The sequence below is a fragment of the Anas platyrhynchos genome, chromosome 5 (assembly GCF_047663525.1).
Source record: "Anas platyrhynchos isolate ZD024472 breed Pekin duck chromosome 5, IASCAAS_PekinDuck_T2T, whole genome shotgun sequence".
NCBI lineage: Eukaryota > Metazoa > Chordata > Aves > Anseriformes > Anatidae > Anas > Anas platyrhynchos.
In genome coordinates, this window is record NC_092591.1 from 39256200 (window position 1) to 39273413 (window position 17214).

At 36.1% G+C, this 17214-nt stretch overlaps 1 protein-coding gene across 5 annotated transcripts; it reads left to right on the top strand.

Moving 5' to 3' along the window:
* The first annotated feature begins 601 nt into the window (after positions 1-601).
* On the top strand, positions 602-13799 carry LOC101805244 (fibrinogen-like protein 1-like protein). 5 transcript variants are annotated; one of them, XM_027458852.3, is made up of 4 exons: positions 602-6481; positions 7259-7353; positions 8764-8962; positions 12069-13799. In XM_027458852.3, exons 3-4 carry the CDS (start codon positions 8815-8817, stop codon positions 12767-12769), a joined length of 849 nt encoding a protein of 282 aa, XP_027314653.1. In that variant the 5' UTR covers positions 602-6481; positions 7259-7353; positions 8764-8814; the 3' UTR covers positions 12770-13799. The 5 variants fall into 5 exon arrangements, with proteins under 5 accessions (XP_027314653.1, XP_071895008.1, XP_021127981.2 ...); XM_072038907.1 differs by having other exon boundaries at positions 602-3724; positions 6359-6481; positions 7259-8962; XM_021272306.4 differs by having other exon boundaries at positions 602-7353.
* Positions 13800-17214: the final 3415 nt, after the last annotated feature.

A 17214-nucleotide genomic window follows, 5' to 3' on the forward strand; every position in this document is an offset into this window, starting at 1 on the left:
GCAAGGATCTCCCAGTGAAATGGGGGAAGTGAGAGGACTAAGGAGAATCCTGAAGCCAAAATACTATTTTGAGAGAGAGACTCTCAGAGACTCTTGCTTTTTCACAGTGATCTATTGTCCAGTTACCATCCTTTGCATCTAGAAACTTATCAACATAAGCTATGCTCCTGTATGGAAACTGTCAACCATAATACCTGCAATTATTCTGTGGAAAACTAGTGGTGGAGTTCTGCTGGGTTTGTGGGTGGGTTTGTTGGGTTTCTTTGTTTTGTTTTACATTTTGCAGGGTACTTTATAGTCATCTCTTTCTTTTTTAATGAGTTGTCCTAATTGTATTGTGCTTTCTGACAATAAGGAAGGAAAGGAAAAAAAAATAAATGAATAAATATTACTTTACTAAAATCATGTAAGTATGCTGGTAGCATAAGGGCCACTTGCAATACTGAACATTAATTTTCTCTTTTTTAATTAACTAGATTTCAAGTTCTCTTTTTTTGTCTACAAATGTTTGCCTGGAACAACTTCTGTTCCTGCTGTACTCTCCAGAGTGCATGGAGACTGCCTTTCTGCAGTTGTTCTTTGCCTTTGGTAAATTCCCAAACGTATCCATCATAAAAAAAAAAAAAAGAAAAAAGAAAAAAAGTACAATATTTCCAAGATCTTACACTCACAACATTGTCTGTAGGAATAGAATGCAGTTTTAGTCTGTTTTCAGGTTAAGCTGTTAGGCTCCTTGAGGTCACAGTATTATTTTTTGTTATTCTTGTTTCAAAATCTGTCATGAAATCATGAATCCTGAATCATATATCATAAGAAATATTTAAGATTCTTGAGGAAAAAAAACTGTCTACTTTTAAAACCACGTTATTCCTTGAAATTATGCTGGCAGTGAGCCTTGTGCAGTGCTTTGTTTCCCATAAAATTTTGAAGATTTAATGACAACATAATTTTCTCTGTAAGTGGAACTTAGCTAGTTAGCTCTTTTATTGATGATGCACAGAACAGATTACAGTTGAGCTCATTTTTATTAGGTATTTGGTTCTGCATGGCTGATAGGAATAAAAATTAATTAAAGATTGTCATTCAGTCAAGGGCAAATGGTAGTGAATATGCAACAGAAAGAAAGCTTTTCATGGTATTTTTTTGACCAAAATTGGATTTTGAACAGATTCTTTAAAACTGAATACAAACATTAAAAAGTAATATTAAAATGTGAAATTTGTTGAAAACAGTCCAAGAAAGAGTAAAAAGACTTTTCAAGCAGTATTTTCAGTTTAAAACATTAGAATGTTCTCAGAAGCTCTCTGGTTTCTTTTTAAGAATCTTTTTTGCTCTCTGGTATATGCAGGTGTAGCATTGAGTTGGAGAAGGGAGAACAGGACATTCAAACTCCGCTGATCTGCAGGGAACACATCATGCAGATGCAAGGAGAATCCTGTTAAATACTCATAGCAACATTTCCCATTCATGGAATCAGAACGAAATAAAATTTTGAACATTGTTACTGATTTTGGGGAGTGGGAAGGAGCATTTCATTTCCTGTTTTTCTTGATTTTTCACTGGTGTGGATCAATTTCTTGATTATTCACAGGTGTAGATCAGATTGCTTCAGCTTGGCAGGTGGGAAATGTATGAGCTGCAGTAATAAAAATCTAATTTCTTGACTATCATAGTTGAAAACCTTGAGAATGAGGAATACCCAAAGAAGTTTGGGATCAAGATTAAGCCTTCTAAAGAGGTTACATTTTTTTCAGCACTAAATACTGTTACACAAAGAGGAGGACCTCAGATGAGAGTTGTAGCAGTTATTAAGACTAACTGTGGAATACGTGCAGCATCCATTGTCATATTTACCAACAGCATTCAGAGAATTAAACCACAGTGTATGTGATTGAAGTATCCAGGTGGTTCTTTCATGAAAATAATTTCTGCTTGTAGCATTGCAAGGGTCCCTGACGTAAGAAGCCACTTGAATCTAGAGATGGCTGGCAAATATTCTTTGAGAAACATCATGTAATCCTCTCATCATTTTTGGATTTGAATTGTAGTGTTGATACTCTTTTGGTTCGGTTTGTTTTCCTGCTGTTTCTCTTCATGTAGTATTTACACAGAGGTTTTTCACTTGCATTTGCCCTTCATTTTTATGAGCACAAGGGTCATGTTTAAATTGTGTAGCAAATTCTATTCAGCTGATGCTGGCAGAAGTAATTGTATACATCACTTGTGCTTTCAAGTGCTTCAGTGGTAGCAGCCAATTATTTCTATCACCAGGTAGCCAGCTGGGGGGGGGAGAGGTCATTTGTCCTGGAAAGATGCGATCAAATTGCTGTGATTTCTTTGTAAGGTGTCTGAAGCTTATTTTATCATAGTTTTTTTTTTCAAACACTTAAGTGTACCCCGAGGAAAGTATCAGGAAGATACAGAGTCAGCCACAATTTGCTGAAAATATTAACAAAATTAAATTTAGAGTTTTTCCTTTTGGGGGGGGGGGGGAGAGGAAAAAGCCCTGTGGGCCTAGCCTGGGTTCACTAAAAATGGCATCTTAAATATCATGAAAGTAATCTGGTTTCAGCCCACTGTATTAGTATTACATGGGAAAGAAACGCACCTGAAAAATTCTGCCTTTCTTAAATCCGTATTACAAGAAACTTGCATGCAGTCCTTCATTAATTATGTCATGTAGTTGGTTTGAGGCAAGTGAGGTCTGTAATAATTCCAGGAGAGACTGAGCAACCATGAAGGTGACTGTGGAGTCATTAACGTGGTATAAAATCACAGAATGCTTTGAGTTGGAAGGGACCTTAAAGACCACCCACTTCCACCCCCCTGCCATGGGCAGGGACACCTCCCACCAGACCAGGCTGCCCAAAGCCCATCCAGCCTGGCCTTGAACACCTCCAGGGATGGGGCATCCACAGCTTCTCTGGGCAACCCATGCCAGTGCCTCACCACCCTCTGAGTAAAGAATTTCTTTCTAATGCCTAATCTAAATCTACCCTCTTTTAGCTTAAAGCCATTAGCCCTTGTCCTATCACTGCACTCCCTGACAAAAGAGTCCCTCCCCAGCTTTCCTCCAGGACACCTTTAGGCCCTGGAAGGCTGATAAGGTCTACCCAGATCCTTCAAGTTGTACAACACCAACTCCCTCAGCATATCTTCGCAGGAGAGGTGCTCCAGCCCCTTGATCATCATTGTGGCCCTCCTCTGGACTCCTTCTAATACTTCCATGCCCTCATGCTGAAGCAGTGCTCCAGGTGGGGTCTCAGGAGGACAGAGTAGGAGAGAATCACCTCCCTTGACCTGCTGGCCATGCTTTTTTTGATGCAGCCCAGGATGCAAGTGCGTGTTGCCAGCTCATGTCAAGCTTCTCATCAATCAAACCCCTGTGTGTGTATATATATATATATATTTTTTTTTATTTATTTTTTTTTCTGGGCTCATCAAACTGAGAATTTCCTTTATTTAAAGCCTGAATTACATTCTGAAGCATTCCTTTTGTAGTCTTTCCAATCATTTACTGTGATGGTATATTTCTCTATATGAAAAGCTCCTCCTTTTTTTTTTTCTTCTTCTTTTTCCCCAGGCTATGCTACTTCAGTTGTAAGGTTGCTAGAGAGCAACAGAAGTCAGAATCTCTCTGGAAATGAAATGGTTGCCATGACAATGCTCCCAGCTGCTTCTTGCCCCAGATGAGAAAATCATTTTTAGACTCCTATATTACAAGGTTAGGCGACAACATTTTAAACTAAACAATACAGCTAATTGATTAAAATCAAAGATCAATGCATTGCTTGCTAAAAATCTTTTGGCTGATATTCAGCTAAAATTGTTGAATAAAGTATGTTCTGTTACATACTGTTAATTTAGCTGTTCAAGGTTTTTTTATTATTGTTGTTTGGTTTTGATCAGATATCTGAGGTAAAATTGGTGTGTTGACAACAAAAATTTCATCTTATTGAATTTACTAAATGTCTGTAGTAGTAGTAGTGGTAGAAATTATCCCAAAAGGGAAGCTGACTGATACTTAGATAAGTGTTTAAAGTATGACTGAGTTTGGATAATATTTTGTAATGTGCCGAAGTTGGATCAAACCTGAAATGCTGGATGTTTCTACTGTTTATTATCGCGGAAGTCCAGACAATTGATCACAGAAATATTGGTTGCCAGGAACTTCTGATGGTCTCTAGTCAACTTCACTTTGACAGGGATCATCAGCAACACTAGCTTAGGTCTGTCATGCTGTGTCTAGCCAGTCTTAAAAACCTCTAAGCTTGGAGACTTTACAACCTGTCTGAGAAAGCTGTTCCTGCGTTGCGCTCCTCCTGATGATCAAGGTTTCCTAAATGACCAATATGAATCTCCTTTGTAACCTACTACTGGGTAATTCCTTAGTGTCTTTGTTGTCTGGTTAACCAAGCCCAGCTCTTTAAACCTCTCGTTGTAGGTTGTATTCTTAGCCCTTGATCATCTTGGTACCTTTTGCTGGATCCTCTCCAGTTTCCAAGCACTTCTTATGAACTGATGGGCCCCAGAATGGACACAGTACTCCAGGCATGGCCTTGCTATTCGAGAGGTAGAGAGGGATAATAATTTTCCTTTGTCTTTTATACTGCTTATACTGTGACTCATGGTTTGCCTTATTCAGGATGAGAGCATGCTGGTTCACAGACACTAGGTGTTGAGTGTAGCTTCTTGGTCTTTCATGTGGTGCAAGACTCCTACTCAAGTAGTGAGTTAACAGTTCGTACTGGTAATTAGGCTTGCACCACTCTGCATAGAACTTCGCTCTTCCTGTTTTTTTTGTTGGCCACTTTTAAGTCTATCAGTGTTCCTCTGGACTGAAGTTCTACCATCTATTATGTTAGCATCATCCCCAATTTTTCTTAGGCTGTGTGCTGTCAGATCATCTAGTTCATTGATACAGATAATGAACAGTATGAACCCAACTATCAACTCTTTAGACACTACATTTTTTAACTATCTCATTTGTGAATAACTTGTTAATTACTGGAGAAGTATTCTGTCCCTTATTTAATGAATGAAATTGCTAAAATTAGTTTGCTCATATAAATCACTAAGAATTAAGAGTTTTCAGCATATCGTTTAGTTTTTTCACCATTGCTTTCGGGAAGGATTTTGTCAGTTTATCCATACCATCCCTTTCAAATGTATGTCTAATCTTAAAAAATCAACAGCAAAGGTATTTGTTCTTGTGTATTAACAGAGAATAGCAAATAGTTTCCTAAGCATCCTGGTCTACCTCTTTCCCTTTTTTCCTTTTTTTTTTTTTTTAAATATGTTGTCTTCATAATGCTGCACACACTTTTCCCTTAGAATCAGGAATGTTACCATGTTAAAAGTTGTGTCACCTAAATTGCTTTCCACATGAATGTTCTCCAACAGTTTTCAATTGCAGCAATTGTAGCTGGCAATTTTTGCAACCTTTAGAATAAAAAATAAGGTGTCTAATCATACTCTTTTCCAAAGCTACCCGAGTAACTGCAGTTTTTCATTACAGCTGTGTCAGCTGACTTATAATCAAACAATTATTTTCCATTGTCTTCAATGATGATGGATTTGGATGTATTCTTCAAGTTACATCCTAATTCATTGTTTTTGTTAAAAGCAAATCCTCTTTGATTCAGATAAGTTTCTACTCCTTTAGAATTTATTCTATGGTTCAACAGGAAGACATGAAAAACATGTTAGTTAGAGAAAATATTTTAGTTTTTACTTCAGAATAAAGAAATATATTTTCATAAAGAAGTCTGAAAAAAATATGAACACTTGTAAAGTCAAATGTTTCTAAGAGGGAAGCTTTTTTTTTCTTGTTTTGTTTTCTTGTTTTGCTTTTACATTCATTCAAGGATAGATGCCTTGGTTCGTTTCCAAAATAATGGTTCATCTGACAAATAATGAATATGTAAAAAGGGATTTATAGACTGTGTTGAAAATAGTTTTAAATGCAATGTGTCTTAGCAGTTTAAGATCTGGTTCCTGCTTTGTTGGACAAAACACATATTGCACATGCCATTACCAGCTTGGAAGTTCAAGAACAAGTGAAAATAACTGCAGACACTTTTTTTGTTGTTATTCCTGTCTGAAGATACAAAAGTGCATTTAGCTAGGGTTGCAAAGCAATTCAGAGTCAAAAGTTGTTCAAAGGCACAGAAGTATTTCTATGGACTGTTTGTTTTCTTTTATTTCTATTAATTGCATATGAAATGCAAATCCTCATATGTTGTGCTTTTACTGAGGATGAATTATTGAACAGAAATCATGCACAGAACAAATCCTCGAGTAGAGGATGTATGGGACTTAAATGCTCCTTAAGATTTAATTGCAGCTTTTTTTTTAGGGATACAAGAAGCATTCAAACTGGGTTGCAGGATAGATCAAGGAGCACCAAAAAGTGTTGATTCATCTTGAAAATGATAAATGCTAGATTAGTCATCATCCAAATAGACAATGCAACTTTCAGGTACAAGAATATATAGCAACAACTAATTCATCTAATTCGTTCATGTTTTGACCTGAATGAACATTAATCAACTCTTGTTAATCCAAATAAACTAAAATACTAACCTACTAACCAACCAGTTCTGCTTTTTTTTTTTTTTTTTCCATCTTCTTCACTTTTTAAAGCTCTGAGATGCTACTGCATATTCTAATGTGAATAAGCCTGAAGCAAAAACATGGTTAAGGGTCAGTTTCTTCCTAATACTTAAAAATCAAGTTTTCTTTATGTAATTTTTAAATATGACTAGCAGTATAGCATCTGGTTAATTTACCTGTGTAAAATGACATAGTAAATGTCAACAACTACCTGTTATGTGTATAAGCAACGTAAGTAATGTTCTGAACTAAAGCCTTTTATCCATTGCTATGTCTATTTATTACTCAGAAATTAATTTAGTTACAGTATTACTTTAATCCTTATGGAAGAACTTTGTACTTTATGGTTCATATATACTTACTTGCAAGTGGAACATGTCAGACCAAAGTCCACCAGAGTAAGCACAATGTGCAATATTGAAGATACAGTTTTGCTGCCCTTCTACATTTGAGATAGTGTGTTGGAGCTGATTTATTCACCTGGACTTGAGTAGCAGGCAAAGTACAACTGTAGAGAATGAGCTCATGCATTTGTGTGCACTTCTGTCTTTGCTAAGCTTCACTGAAAGAGGTAAGGTGCCTGCCTAGTGCTGTTTTCCTCAATTTCTTTCTTAATAACTTATAAAACCAACTTCTCTTCTAGAATTAAATGGATCTGTAAAACATTTCAATGTGTACTGTAAATGTGGGGGAAGAAAAAAGACTGACTCACTCAAAAATACAAAAGGAAAAAAACAGGTAAAACAGAAACTCGATCCAAATACAGATTTCCTAAAGCTAAGTAATGCTTGTAGGTTAGGTTTTGATTTGTAGTCATTTTTTAATAATAATGATAGAAACTTTCAGTGAAAGGGTTACATGACATTGGGAAATGCAAACACAGCAGAATTTAAGTGCTGTAGGGGAACCATGTGTTGAGTTTCATGGAAGGGAATTTTCCAGTTTATTATGACGTCAAATGATCCGCTTTGGATGTAATAACAAATTGTATTTTAATAGTAAATCAGAATTATTACTGAATAGTTTTAGAGTAGAAAATTCTGTTTCACTGGGTTTCTGTATAGTAGGTATAAAAATTAATTCTTAAGCCTGACTTTTATTTCAATGATTTATCTCAAACATTTAAATAAAAATGTGCTTTATAATTCTGCACTCTAGAAAACTGTTTGTTGGATCTTCTGAATCTTCTGAATCAGATTCATAAGGAATGTGGCTCTGTTGCAATGTAAAACACTGTGGAGAAGGGAGTGGGTCTATGTCAGCTGTGCTGATGCTGGCAGGAAATAAACACTGACCAAAGAGCTGCTTCTTACATGTGTATTCTGCTTTCATCAGAAGGGTTTGGCTAGATTCTAAGTTAAAGTGTCCTTTGAGAGTATGGGAAACATATGTTATCCTGATTCAGTGTGAGCTGTCATTGATACTGAAATTCCTCTTCCATCAGACTGAGATTTGCTGGGATGAGGACCCCATGATTTAATACAGTAAGAGCCTAAGCCTTTCTGTGTTGGATAGAGAGTTACTAGACATGTAACACAAAAAAAGAGGACAAAATGAGGCTCAAAAGTGTTTTGATTTTGTTTTCACCCCCCCTTCAGTCTGGGTTAAGCCTGTAACCTTAAAGCTACAGATAAAAATTCATCCAGAGCATAGTCCAGAATTGCGGAAGTACGTTCTCCAGCACATAGAAATACTCCTCACAGTACTAGGAAGCCATGATTTTGAGCATTGTTTGAAGTATAGACAGACAGTCAGCAGAGCCAGTGTTCCTGTTTGTGCCAGATGGTCTGTTAACATCTCTGTTTCCATATAGTCTGGACTTGGGGAATAACCAAACTTTAATTCTGATAAATGTGTTTTTAAGTTTTTGTCTTTACGTTATTTTCTATGACCTTTTGTCATACAAAATTAGATTGTATTTCACTGCCCATCAAGGCATAAGGTAACAGAAGTGAATATGTCTAAGTGACACAGCAGTGGGCTGCACGTCAGCTGGAAGTAGAGTGTAAAACATCACGGGAGGGAGATGGCAGTGAAAGATGGAAGAAGCCAATTTTTACAGAGGCTCACTGTATGGAAAACAGGTGTTTCAATCTATTTCTCCTTCAGGACTTTCAAACTAAAAGTCATAAATCTTTCCATTTTTAGTTCCAGTCTGTGTTATAGCTCTGCATTGCTGCAGGAGGACTGACTCAGAAGATGCTGCTGAAGAGTTCGGTGGGATTTGTTCTGTTCTTGCTTTTTCATTTCACTGTGTCAGTGATGACCAAAGAGGCAGTGGTCTTGGCTAATGCCCACCTTCTCCCTCAAAGAGGCTATGAGAGACTGGCTAACGTCGATGAAAAAGGTACTCATGAAGAGCATGAGTGAAATGGATGCATGCTGTGTTTTACTTTGTTGCTTTTTTGGAACATTTTCAACATACTTGAAAGCTTGCTCTGCAATGATACTTTGAAATATTAACATGTCCTGCCACAAAATCCATAATCTTTAAAGCCCTTGCTCAGCTGCTGCCTAATTCAAGAGAAATTAACCATTTAAAATATTCATCTAAATATTTTGAGACGATTAAAGATTTATTCTTTTAACCATCATATTTTGATTATATCTAACACCTCAGGACCTAGATCTCATTGATACTTTGAACTGAGACATTGCTCTGCCCATCTAGCTTGTGAGGTCCAATATGGTAAGTTTTCTAATGCATTTACCTGAGTAGATCCCACATAAAATGCAGCCAAAAGGAGTACTGAGGTTGGTTCATTTTCCTCCTTGACTTGACGGCAATTGGGCATCTATAACGTTCACTTTTCAAGTGAATCCCGTAAAAAGCCAGCCAAAGTGTTTTTTTTTTTCCAGTATGTTAACAGAAGCTGTTCTGTTTTGCATTAATAATATTCACTAAGAAAATACAAGTGTTACTGTATACATTACTGGCCTGAACACCACGATATACTTAAATCATCATTCTGTATAAACTTGCAGGATCAGGTCTGTCTACCAGTTGAATGCTTTAAAAATGAGGGCCCAGAGTCATGTACAAAGTTCTTCTGTCATCAGGGTATTTTATAATTTCTTGCAGATAGTATTGAAATTAAGTATTTTATTCCAGGCTGGAGATGCTATTAGGCAATGAAAGGCCTAAAAGTAAGACCACAGAAAGCTTATATACTTTTGTAAAACTGCTGAGTGGCTTAAAAGCACCAGCAAACTTCTGAACATAAAATATAAAAGGCTATTCTTAATACAATAAGGATACTATGAATAATAGTATTTTAACAGGTGTAGGACAGCTGGACTTACAAAACCTATGGTACAATACTTAGTATAATAAAATTAAATCAGAGAAGATAGTAGTACACTGTCATTTCAGTAGAAACTGAAAAGGGCAATGACGTCCATAGAAAAGTAAACAGTAAAGTCAAGGGGAGACTGGAAGTGTTTACTTGTAAGTGAACTTTTCAGTATTATTATTACCTATACTGAAACAAAATAGGAATATGCTGATAAAATTTAATGATAACATGATGTTAGAGAAATGTCAATACAGTCAGAATATTGCACAGGAAAAAAAAATAAATGGATGTTCTTGAGCAAGACCAATGGGATGAAAAATAAAGTACAAAATTCCAGATTTTACTGCAAGTGAGGATTTACCACTTACAAAGATCCAAATAGACTAAAATTTAAATTAAAGAAAACTAAGAGCTGCAAATTTAATCGTACATCAGAGATATTTCTAAAAAGACTTGGGATGAATCAGTGGCACCATAATGGCCATCTGCAATACTGCGTAAAAATTTTATTCACATTCTAGGAGATGAATTTGCAGATGAAAAGCTAATAAAACAACTAAGGAATGTAAGATATATCTTACATTAAATATTATCAGAACTTGTTATCCTTACAGGAATTACCCTAACAAAGTAAAAGCTCACTAAAAGTACAGTTGTCCTCACAGTACATTATGACTTATAACCAGGGAATGAGAATGTGTTCAGTGAAACAATCACAAAGGGCTCTCCAGCCAATGATTCACACAAGTTGTTTTCCAAGTTTGTATTTTAAAGTTTTATCTTTGGAAATATTTTTACTTATTTGGTTTATGACTTTGTAAAAGAAATTAGGAGATTTTGCCACACTGAATTATTCCAGCTTCCCAGAAGAACAATTTGTTTAAAAACAAAACAAAACTTAATTTCTAAGTGAGGTATCTAAATTCCTATTGGTTATTGTCAGGACAGGACTTCGGAGTTCCTGTGTCTGAAAAACTGTCATACTATATAACAGATGGTCTGTAGGAAGTATTCTGGTAGAGTTATTAAAGCGATTATGTCTTTGTTAAATACAAATTACATATTCTCTGTTAAATATAAATTAGAAGTATTCCTTAGTATAGTGACATAATGATGTGCCTTTCAACTCTTTGATGAAGTGAGTAACTACAAGCATGTTTCTGAGTAATAGAATAGACACTGAATAACATCCTACTTTAAGAAAGAATTTCTCTGTACGTGAATTCATACATACACAAGTGTGTTTTACAGTAAATTATGTTCTGGTTCTTAGAAATCTCAGTCAATTCTAAATCGTACAGCATCATGCCTTAGTCTTAGAGCTGCTTGCTATTATACTATAGTAAAAGTAACCGTATAAGCAACTTACATTTAAAAATACATTACATATATATTTCAGACCAATAAAGAGGGTCACCCTAAACCTTATATGCTGTTCTTACCACCTCTGATAAGAACATGGATAGGTGGTATAATGGAAAAACCACTTTCACCTATTTTCCTGATGTCAGTGTTCAGCACTGCATGGTACTGTAGCTTTATCTGCAAATCAGTGGTAAGATTAATGTGGAGATTGAGTGACAAGAACTGTTGCCAAGAATACTCACAGATACTTGTAAGTTTTGTATTAGCAATAACTGCTTTGATAGCTTCCCTTTTTATCAGTGCATGGCATATTGATAGGAATTTAATGCAACGATGGTACAGATACCTGAAGCATAAATCAGTTAAAGAGAAATTAGCTTTACCCTCAACAAATAAATCTATCTCTAGTTATTAGACACAGTGGTCTAGCACAAGGCATATGGAATTAGTAAATTGCTGACTATTCAAACTAGAGAAACTTAGGAGAAAAAGGAACAGTCTGTACATACATTTTTTAACCATATTTCCATCATAAATGCAAAACCACACTTCCGTATTACAACAGGATAATAAAACCTTATTTGAATTTCTGAAATCTTCCTGCATGTTCTGCCCTCAAATCATGCACCTTTAGCCAAGTAGATGCCCACCAGCTGGTCTGAAGTCGGCCTGAGACCATTTCCAGCCAAATCAAGGCGATCATGCACTCACTGTAAAGAACAGAGTTCAATATATAAAATTTACTAATTGAACAGAAATTTACTTTAAAATTCTATTTTTTTTTCTACTTAGACTATCCAAGGGATTGTTTTGAAATTTTTCAGCGCTCCAAAGGAAATTGCAGAGATGGTCTTTACATCATCCAACCAAAGGAAGACCCAATTGTTGTCTCTTGTAATATGCAGGATGGTGGCTGGACAGTAATTCAGCACATTACAGCAAATAGTACTGTCGACTTTGATAGGACCTGGCAGGATTACAAATACGGATTTGGCTCTGTTCATGACAACCACTGGTTAGGAAATGAATATATGCATCAGTTAACAGGAAGCTCTGTGCAATATGTACTTGGAGTTAAACTTGTAGACCTAAATGCTGAAATTAAATGGGGACAATATGAACCATTCCTTATTGAAGATGAGAAGTCTCAATACCGAATCAGGGTTGGCCTATACAAAGGCAACGCAACTGATGCTCTGACCCTGGACACAGAAGCTTACCTCCATGACAACCAGAAGTTCACCACCAAGGACAGAGACAATGACAATTACTTTCAGAATTGTGCCAAATTAGAACACAATGGCATTCCTGGGGGAGGCTGGTGGTACGACGCATGTGCTGGTGCAAATCTAAACCGTAGGAATGTGATATACTGGCAGAAGGACTGCAACAAAAAACATTTGTGCAAGTTTGCATGGATGATGGTTAAACCCATTGACCACAGCCTGTTGTATGCAACCAAATCTTGTCCATGTCAGAAGGAAGAACTGTAGGTGAGCCATGGGTCCTTTGAAAGGAACATGGATTCTTTGTCAAGTGACTGAAGTAAAATCACCCTGATTGAAAAAGTAATCAGCTGGATTATGAAAATGAATTTGGGACTTTGCAAGGCCTTTATGATACCATATTGTCCAGGATTGCACCGAAAACTTACAGATGACTACCAACCACAGAAGTAAGAATAGAGGTGCCTGACTGAAACTGAGGCCTCTAACAAAAGATTTAAATGACCCATTTTATAGAATTTTAGCCTTCAGAGGATTTAGATATGAAATCCATGATATGATGTCTTGTAGTAGATATACACACATTTCAGAAGGTTTTGCTCCAGTATGAATGTTCACTGTTAACTGCACATCTTCGTAAGTCATGCAGGAAGGAAATTTCAAGGGAAGTACCTACATTTGCAAAATGCGTATCAAAGAGTATTATATACCATAGGACAGCATCACACCTTTCCTTTCTACCTTTAGTGAAAGGTATTTTAATATTTGAAATTGGAGTTAGCCTTATCTCCAATAAATAGCTTCTTTTCCCATTCATTAACTTCTCTTTTTCTCTCTACTTTTTAATGCTCCCATGCCCAATGAAGTATTTAGCACAGTCTTTTCTTCCTTCTTATTAGAGCGTCTTGAACTAATCAGCTTTCTCATTAAAAGCTACTAATCTAAGGCTTACAACTCCTCTGAATTTCTCCTCAAGAAACATAGTGAACACTTAAAAAAAAAAAAAAGTTGATTTTGCTATTTATTTATTGTTTCATTTTCTTCCTCAGTATTACTGCATTTTATTTATCATGTTTTGACTTGCTTCTTTCTGTTCTACAATGGGCTTAAGCTTTCTCTTTTTAATACCACTATGAGATAAGAACAGTGTGTTGGCTTTACTTCACATTTGCTAGCTTCAGTTGTTTTGGCAGTCGACCTTGACGTTATTTAAACCCTGACTTTTGTCTGATCTTAACACAAAGAGAGAGACTTTAAATTCATGATGAATTCATCTGTTTAAAAATAAAAAATAAAAGGATTTCAGTTTTGGTAACCTTGAAGATCTTGTACAGTCATTGGAGTTACTTCACACATTTCTATATCGTTGAAGTAGCTGAATAACATCTGAAGAGGTTTCAGTGTTACATTACACAAAATGTCAGGATTATATTTACAATGTCTTGAATGTTAGCTTAGATATTTCAGTTACAGAAACTCAGGCAAACTGCTTTTTAATTTAAAAGTGGAATCTTTTAATTTCCATTAAAATAATTTACAGAAAATAAATTGTATTGTGTTTTGAGAAGACCAAGACTGGCAGGATTACCTAGGAAGAGAAATTAATTGGGAAATGGAAAAGTCAAAGAAATTTTTATTTTTTACAACACACTGCACCATTTTCAGAAAGATGCAAATATATTATGTGGGTGAGGCCAATATAGCATACATGTGTTTATTGCAGGAGCTGATTTTCCCCCCACTCAAACTGTGTTCAAAAAGAAAAAAAAAAGCATAATAGAGGAAGCAATGGGTATTAGCTGAATTGAATCTATGTCATTAAGTCAATTTAATGTGGGTTCTACTGTAACTGTCAGGAAACACCTGAAGTTGTAATATGGATACAAGAAAATCACTGGACTGCTGCTAGTAGTCTCCAATAGCTTTTACCCAAATTCCTGACAAGTTAGCCAGAACACACAGCTGCCAAAAAGGTGTTGTGAAAAAATCTTAACATAGAAGCACACAACTGAAAGCCAGAAGACTCTATCTGATCCTCAAAGGCAAAAGACCTGCTCGGCAGACCCCTTGTCCTGCTTGGAGGGCTTTGGAGGAAAGTAATAGTGGAGATACGCTGCATGAACAGCTCAGGCCCAAATCCAGCTGCCCAATACTGGAGTTAAGTGGAGCACTACAGACCACTGCTTACACTGGGTTCCAGGATGGGAATTAGATTAGCATGTAATAATAGCTTGTAATAACAGGTCTGCAGGCAAAAACAAGACAGAAAGATCAACAGTTCAAAGAAGGACTTTAATGGAAGTCACAGGCTGTGGTATGTTCCATGCTTCTAAACAAAGTAAGGATAGAAATGACTACTTGAACTGGATTTAGGACTAAGTAGTGGATGAAAATAGTTACGAATGTTCCAATCCACTCACCAACAGTTTGTTTTCCTAGAGTTTTTCAACAGAAGGACAAGGAGCTTCAAAAAAAGTGGACTAAATTTTACTTTGTAATTCCTTGGCAAAAAGCTGTCTTCACTGAACGCATTTTTTTCTCCATCCCTGAACCTTAATCAGTGGATACCCAGAACAATGCTAAGCAGCTGCCCATTGACACCAAGTCAGCAGAATCATGGCCTGAAGGACTGGGGCTTCTACTTTGCCTACCGCTATTTTCTTCTCCCTGTCATAACCCTCCTATTGTCTCTTTCTGTCTTGCCTTTTCTGGGCAGCTGCCTCCTGCCCAAACTTGAAGAAAGGAGGTGGGTCCTGTTTTTCTGTCAGGAGTGTCTGACAGGAATATATATATACATTATATAATGTATATATAAATATATGGTCAAGTATCTTTCTAAAATGAGGAGCATTCTAGGAGGCCTAGAACAATCGGTACATGGCTGACTTCCAGCTCCTGGCATACCTGAATGGAAGGTATGTTCACCTTCAAACCTACAGTCCCCTAACAGAAAAATAGGTTTCTTCATCTCTTTGCTGCTTTGTATTTCTCTAAACTGCAGGAAAAGCAAACACATTCTTACATAAAATATCAAAATAATCGACTCAGAACTTGGCAGAAGAAATATTTTTCCTAAAATAGTATTAACTGACAAAAGAAGAGAGCCTGAGCCTCTTTCTGGCAGAAATGCTGATTTGTTATTATTTTTCTTTCATAATCGTTCAAGTTTTACAAGAGAAACTGCTTTCTTTTGTTTCAGATTTTCATATGCGTAACCTGAATAATAGATTTTCAGACTTCCACATGACCTTTTCTATGTGTTAGCAATAGGTTTAATTGTAATCCAGGAGTTTAGTAAAAATACTCAGACTTCAGAGGTCTAGTGAAACAGGAGCCACCAGCGACCAGGATTTGAAGTACTTATTTAGAAGAAAACTTTTCAAGAATTCAAAAATGTCATCTTTTTAAGGAAGACTGACTTATTTGATACCTCAACAAATACATGAAGAGACTAATGGCACGTAGTAGCTAATGGTGTAACTACTGACTAAAAGTCAGTGGTTTTATTGAGTGTAATGAGGACTGAAGTTCATAGTCTGATACAGAGCCCAGCAGTGCCTACCAAAACCTGATGAAATACATTTATCAAGATGGAAGAAAAATTGCAAAATCATCCCTTTCTGAAACTAATATTCATAGAGTACATCTAGTTTTACAATACACTACTATCAAATTTTTTTTTTTTTTTCCTAGATATAGATACAGAGTAAATGTTAAAATCTAAAACAATAATTTTACTGGAATGATCAAAGCTTAAGCTTTTATGACACCTAGATGTCAATTGTATGTGGAATAAACCTTCTTAGTGGATACAAAAGTCAGCAATGGAGATTTGGGATGACCACATAAGAAATAAATAGCATCTTTCTGATTTGGTAGAAGGAATGCCAAGTATTTAAGTGAAAAGATGCAGAATCCATGTTTTGGGGCTCAAGTTTGGAAGGGCATTTCAAATGGAGAAGCCACTGGCTATACAGAGGATGCAGAAGCATTCTGAAATATGATGGATTCCTTGAAGCCACCATATGCAAACACTGCTGGGAAGCCATTTTCAGAATCATGTTGAAAAGTGATGATTTTTCACAGCTGTTCTTGAGAGGGCACAAGTTTATTTGGAAGAAAGTTCTGATCTGTAGTATTCTGTAGCACAAAATAATGAATGTGGAGTTGTTGTTTTTTCTACTTTTTAAGAAAATCCCTCTGTAATATTAAAAAGGATAAAGCTATGTGAAGTTTTAGAGCAAAGCCCTTTTCAATAGAGACACCTAGATACATACGTCACAGCAAATGGTAACTCCAGCTTGACTGTTACGTACATCTGAGGAAACAGCTAATTGGTTTTTACTATGCCTGAGTGACTCCTTCATATTACTTGTATCTCTACAGAAAGTAGAGAAAATTAATTCCAAATGAAAGTTGTATCATTCACTTTGTTTGCTTGTTTTCTTAAAGCAAACAATTCAGACTTGTCCTCTAAATATTACAGAGGAACTTTTAAAAAGTGATGTCCAAAAATTCTCATTCAAAATGAAGATTTCAGAAATCCCAAACAATAAAGGGGTGATTTGGAGACTTGTCTTTCCTACAATAAGTAAGGAAGTTAACTTAAAAATTTCTATTCAAAATCCAGAATCTGAAAACAGTCCACAGGTTTTCAATTCTGAGTTTCAAACTGAGTACCCAGTTCCATAATAATTGTGTTCTAAGAGAAA

What these genes read in the sequence shown, in the direction of transcription:
- LOC101805244 (XM_021272306.4), top strand. Translation starts at nt 8,815, where the DNA reads ATGCTGCTGAAGAGTTCGGTGGGATTTGTTCTGTTCTTGCTTTTTCAT. An exon ending in GGCTAACGTCGATGAAAAAG is followed by an intron (nt 8,963 to 12,068) that starts GTACTCATGAAG and finishes TTTTCTACTTAG; the next exon opens with ACTATCCAAGGGATTGTTTT.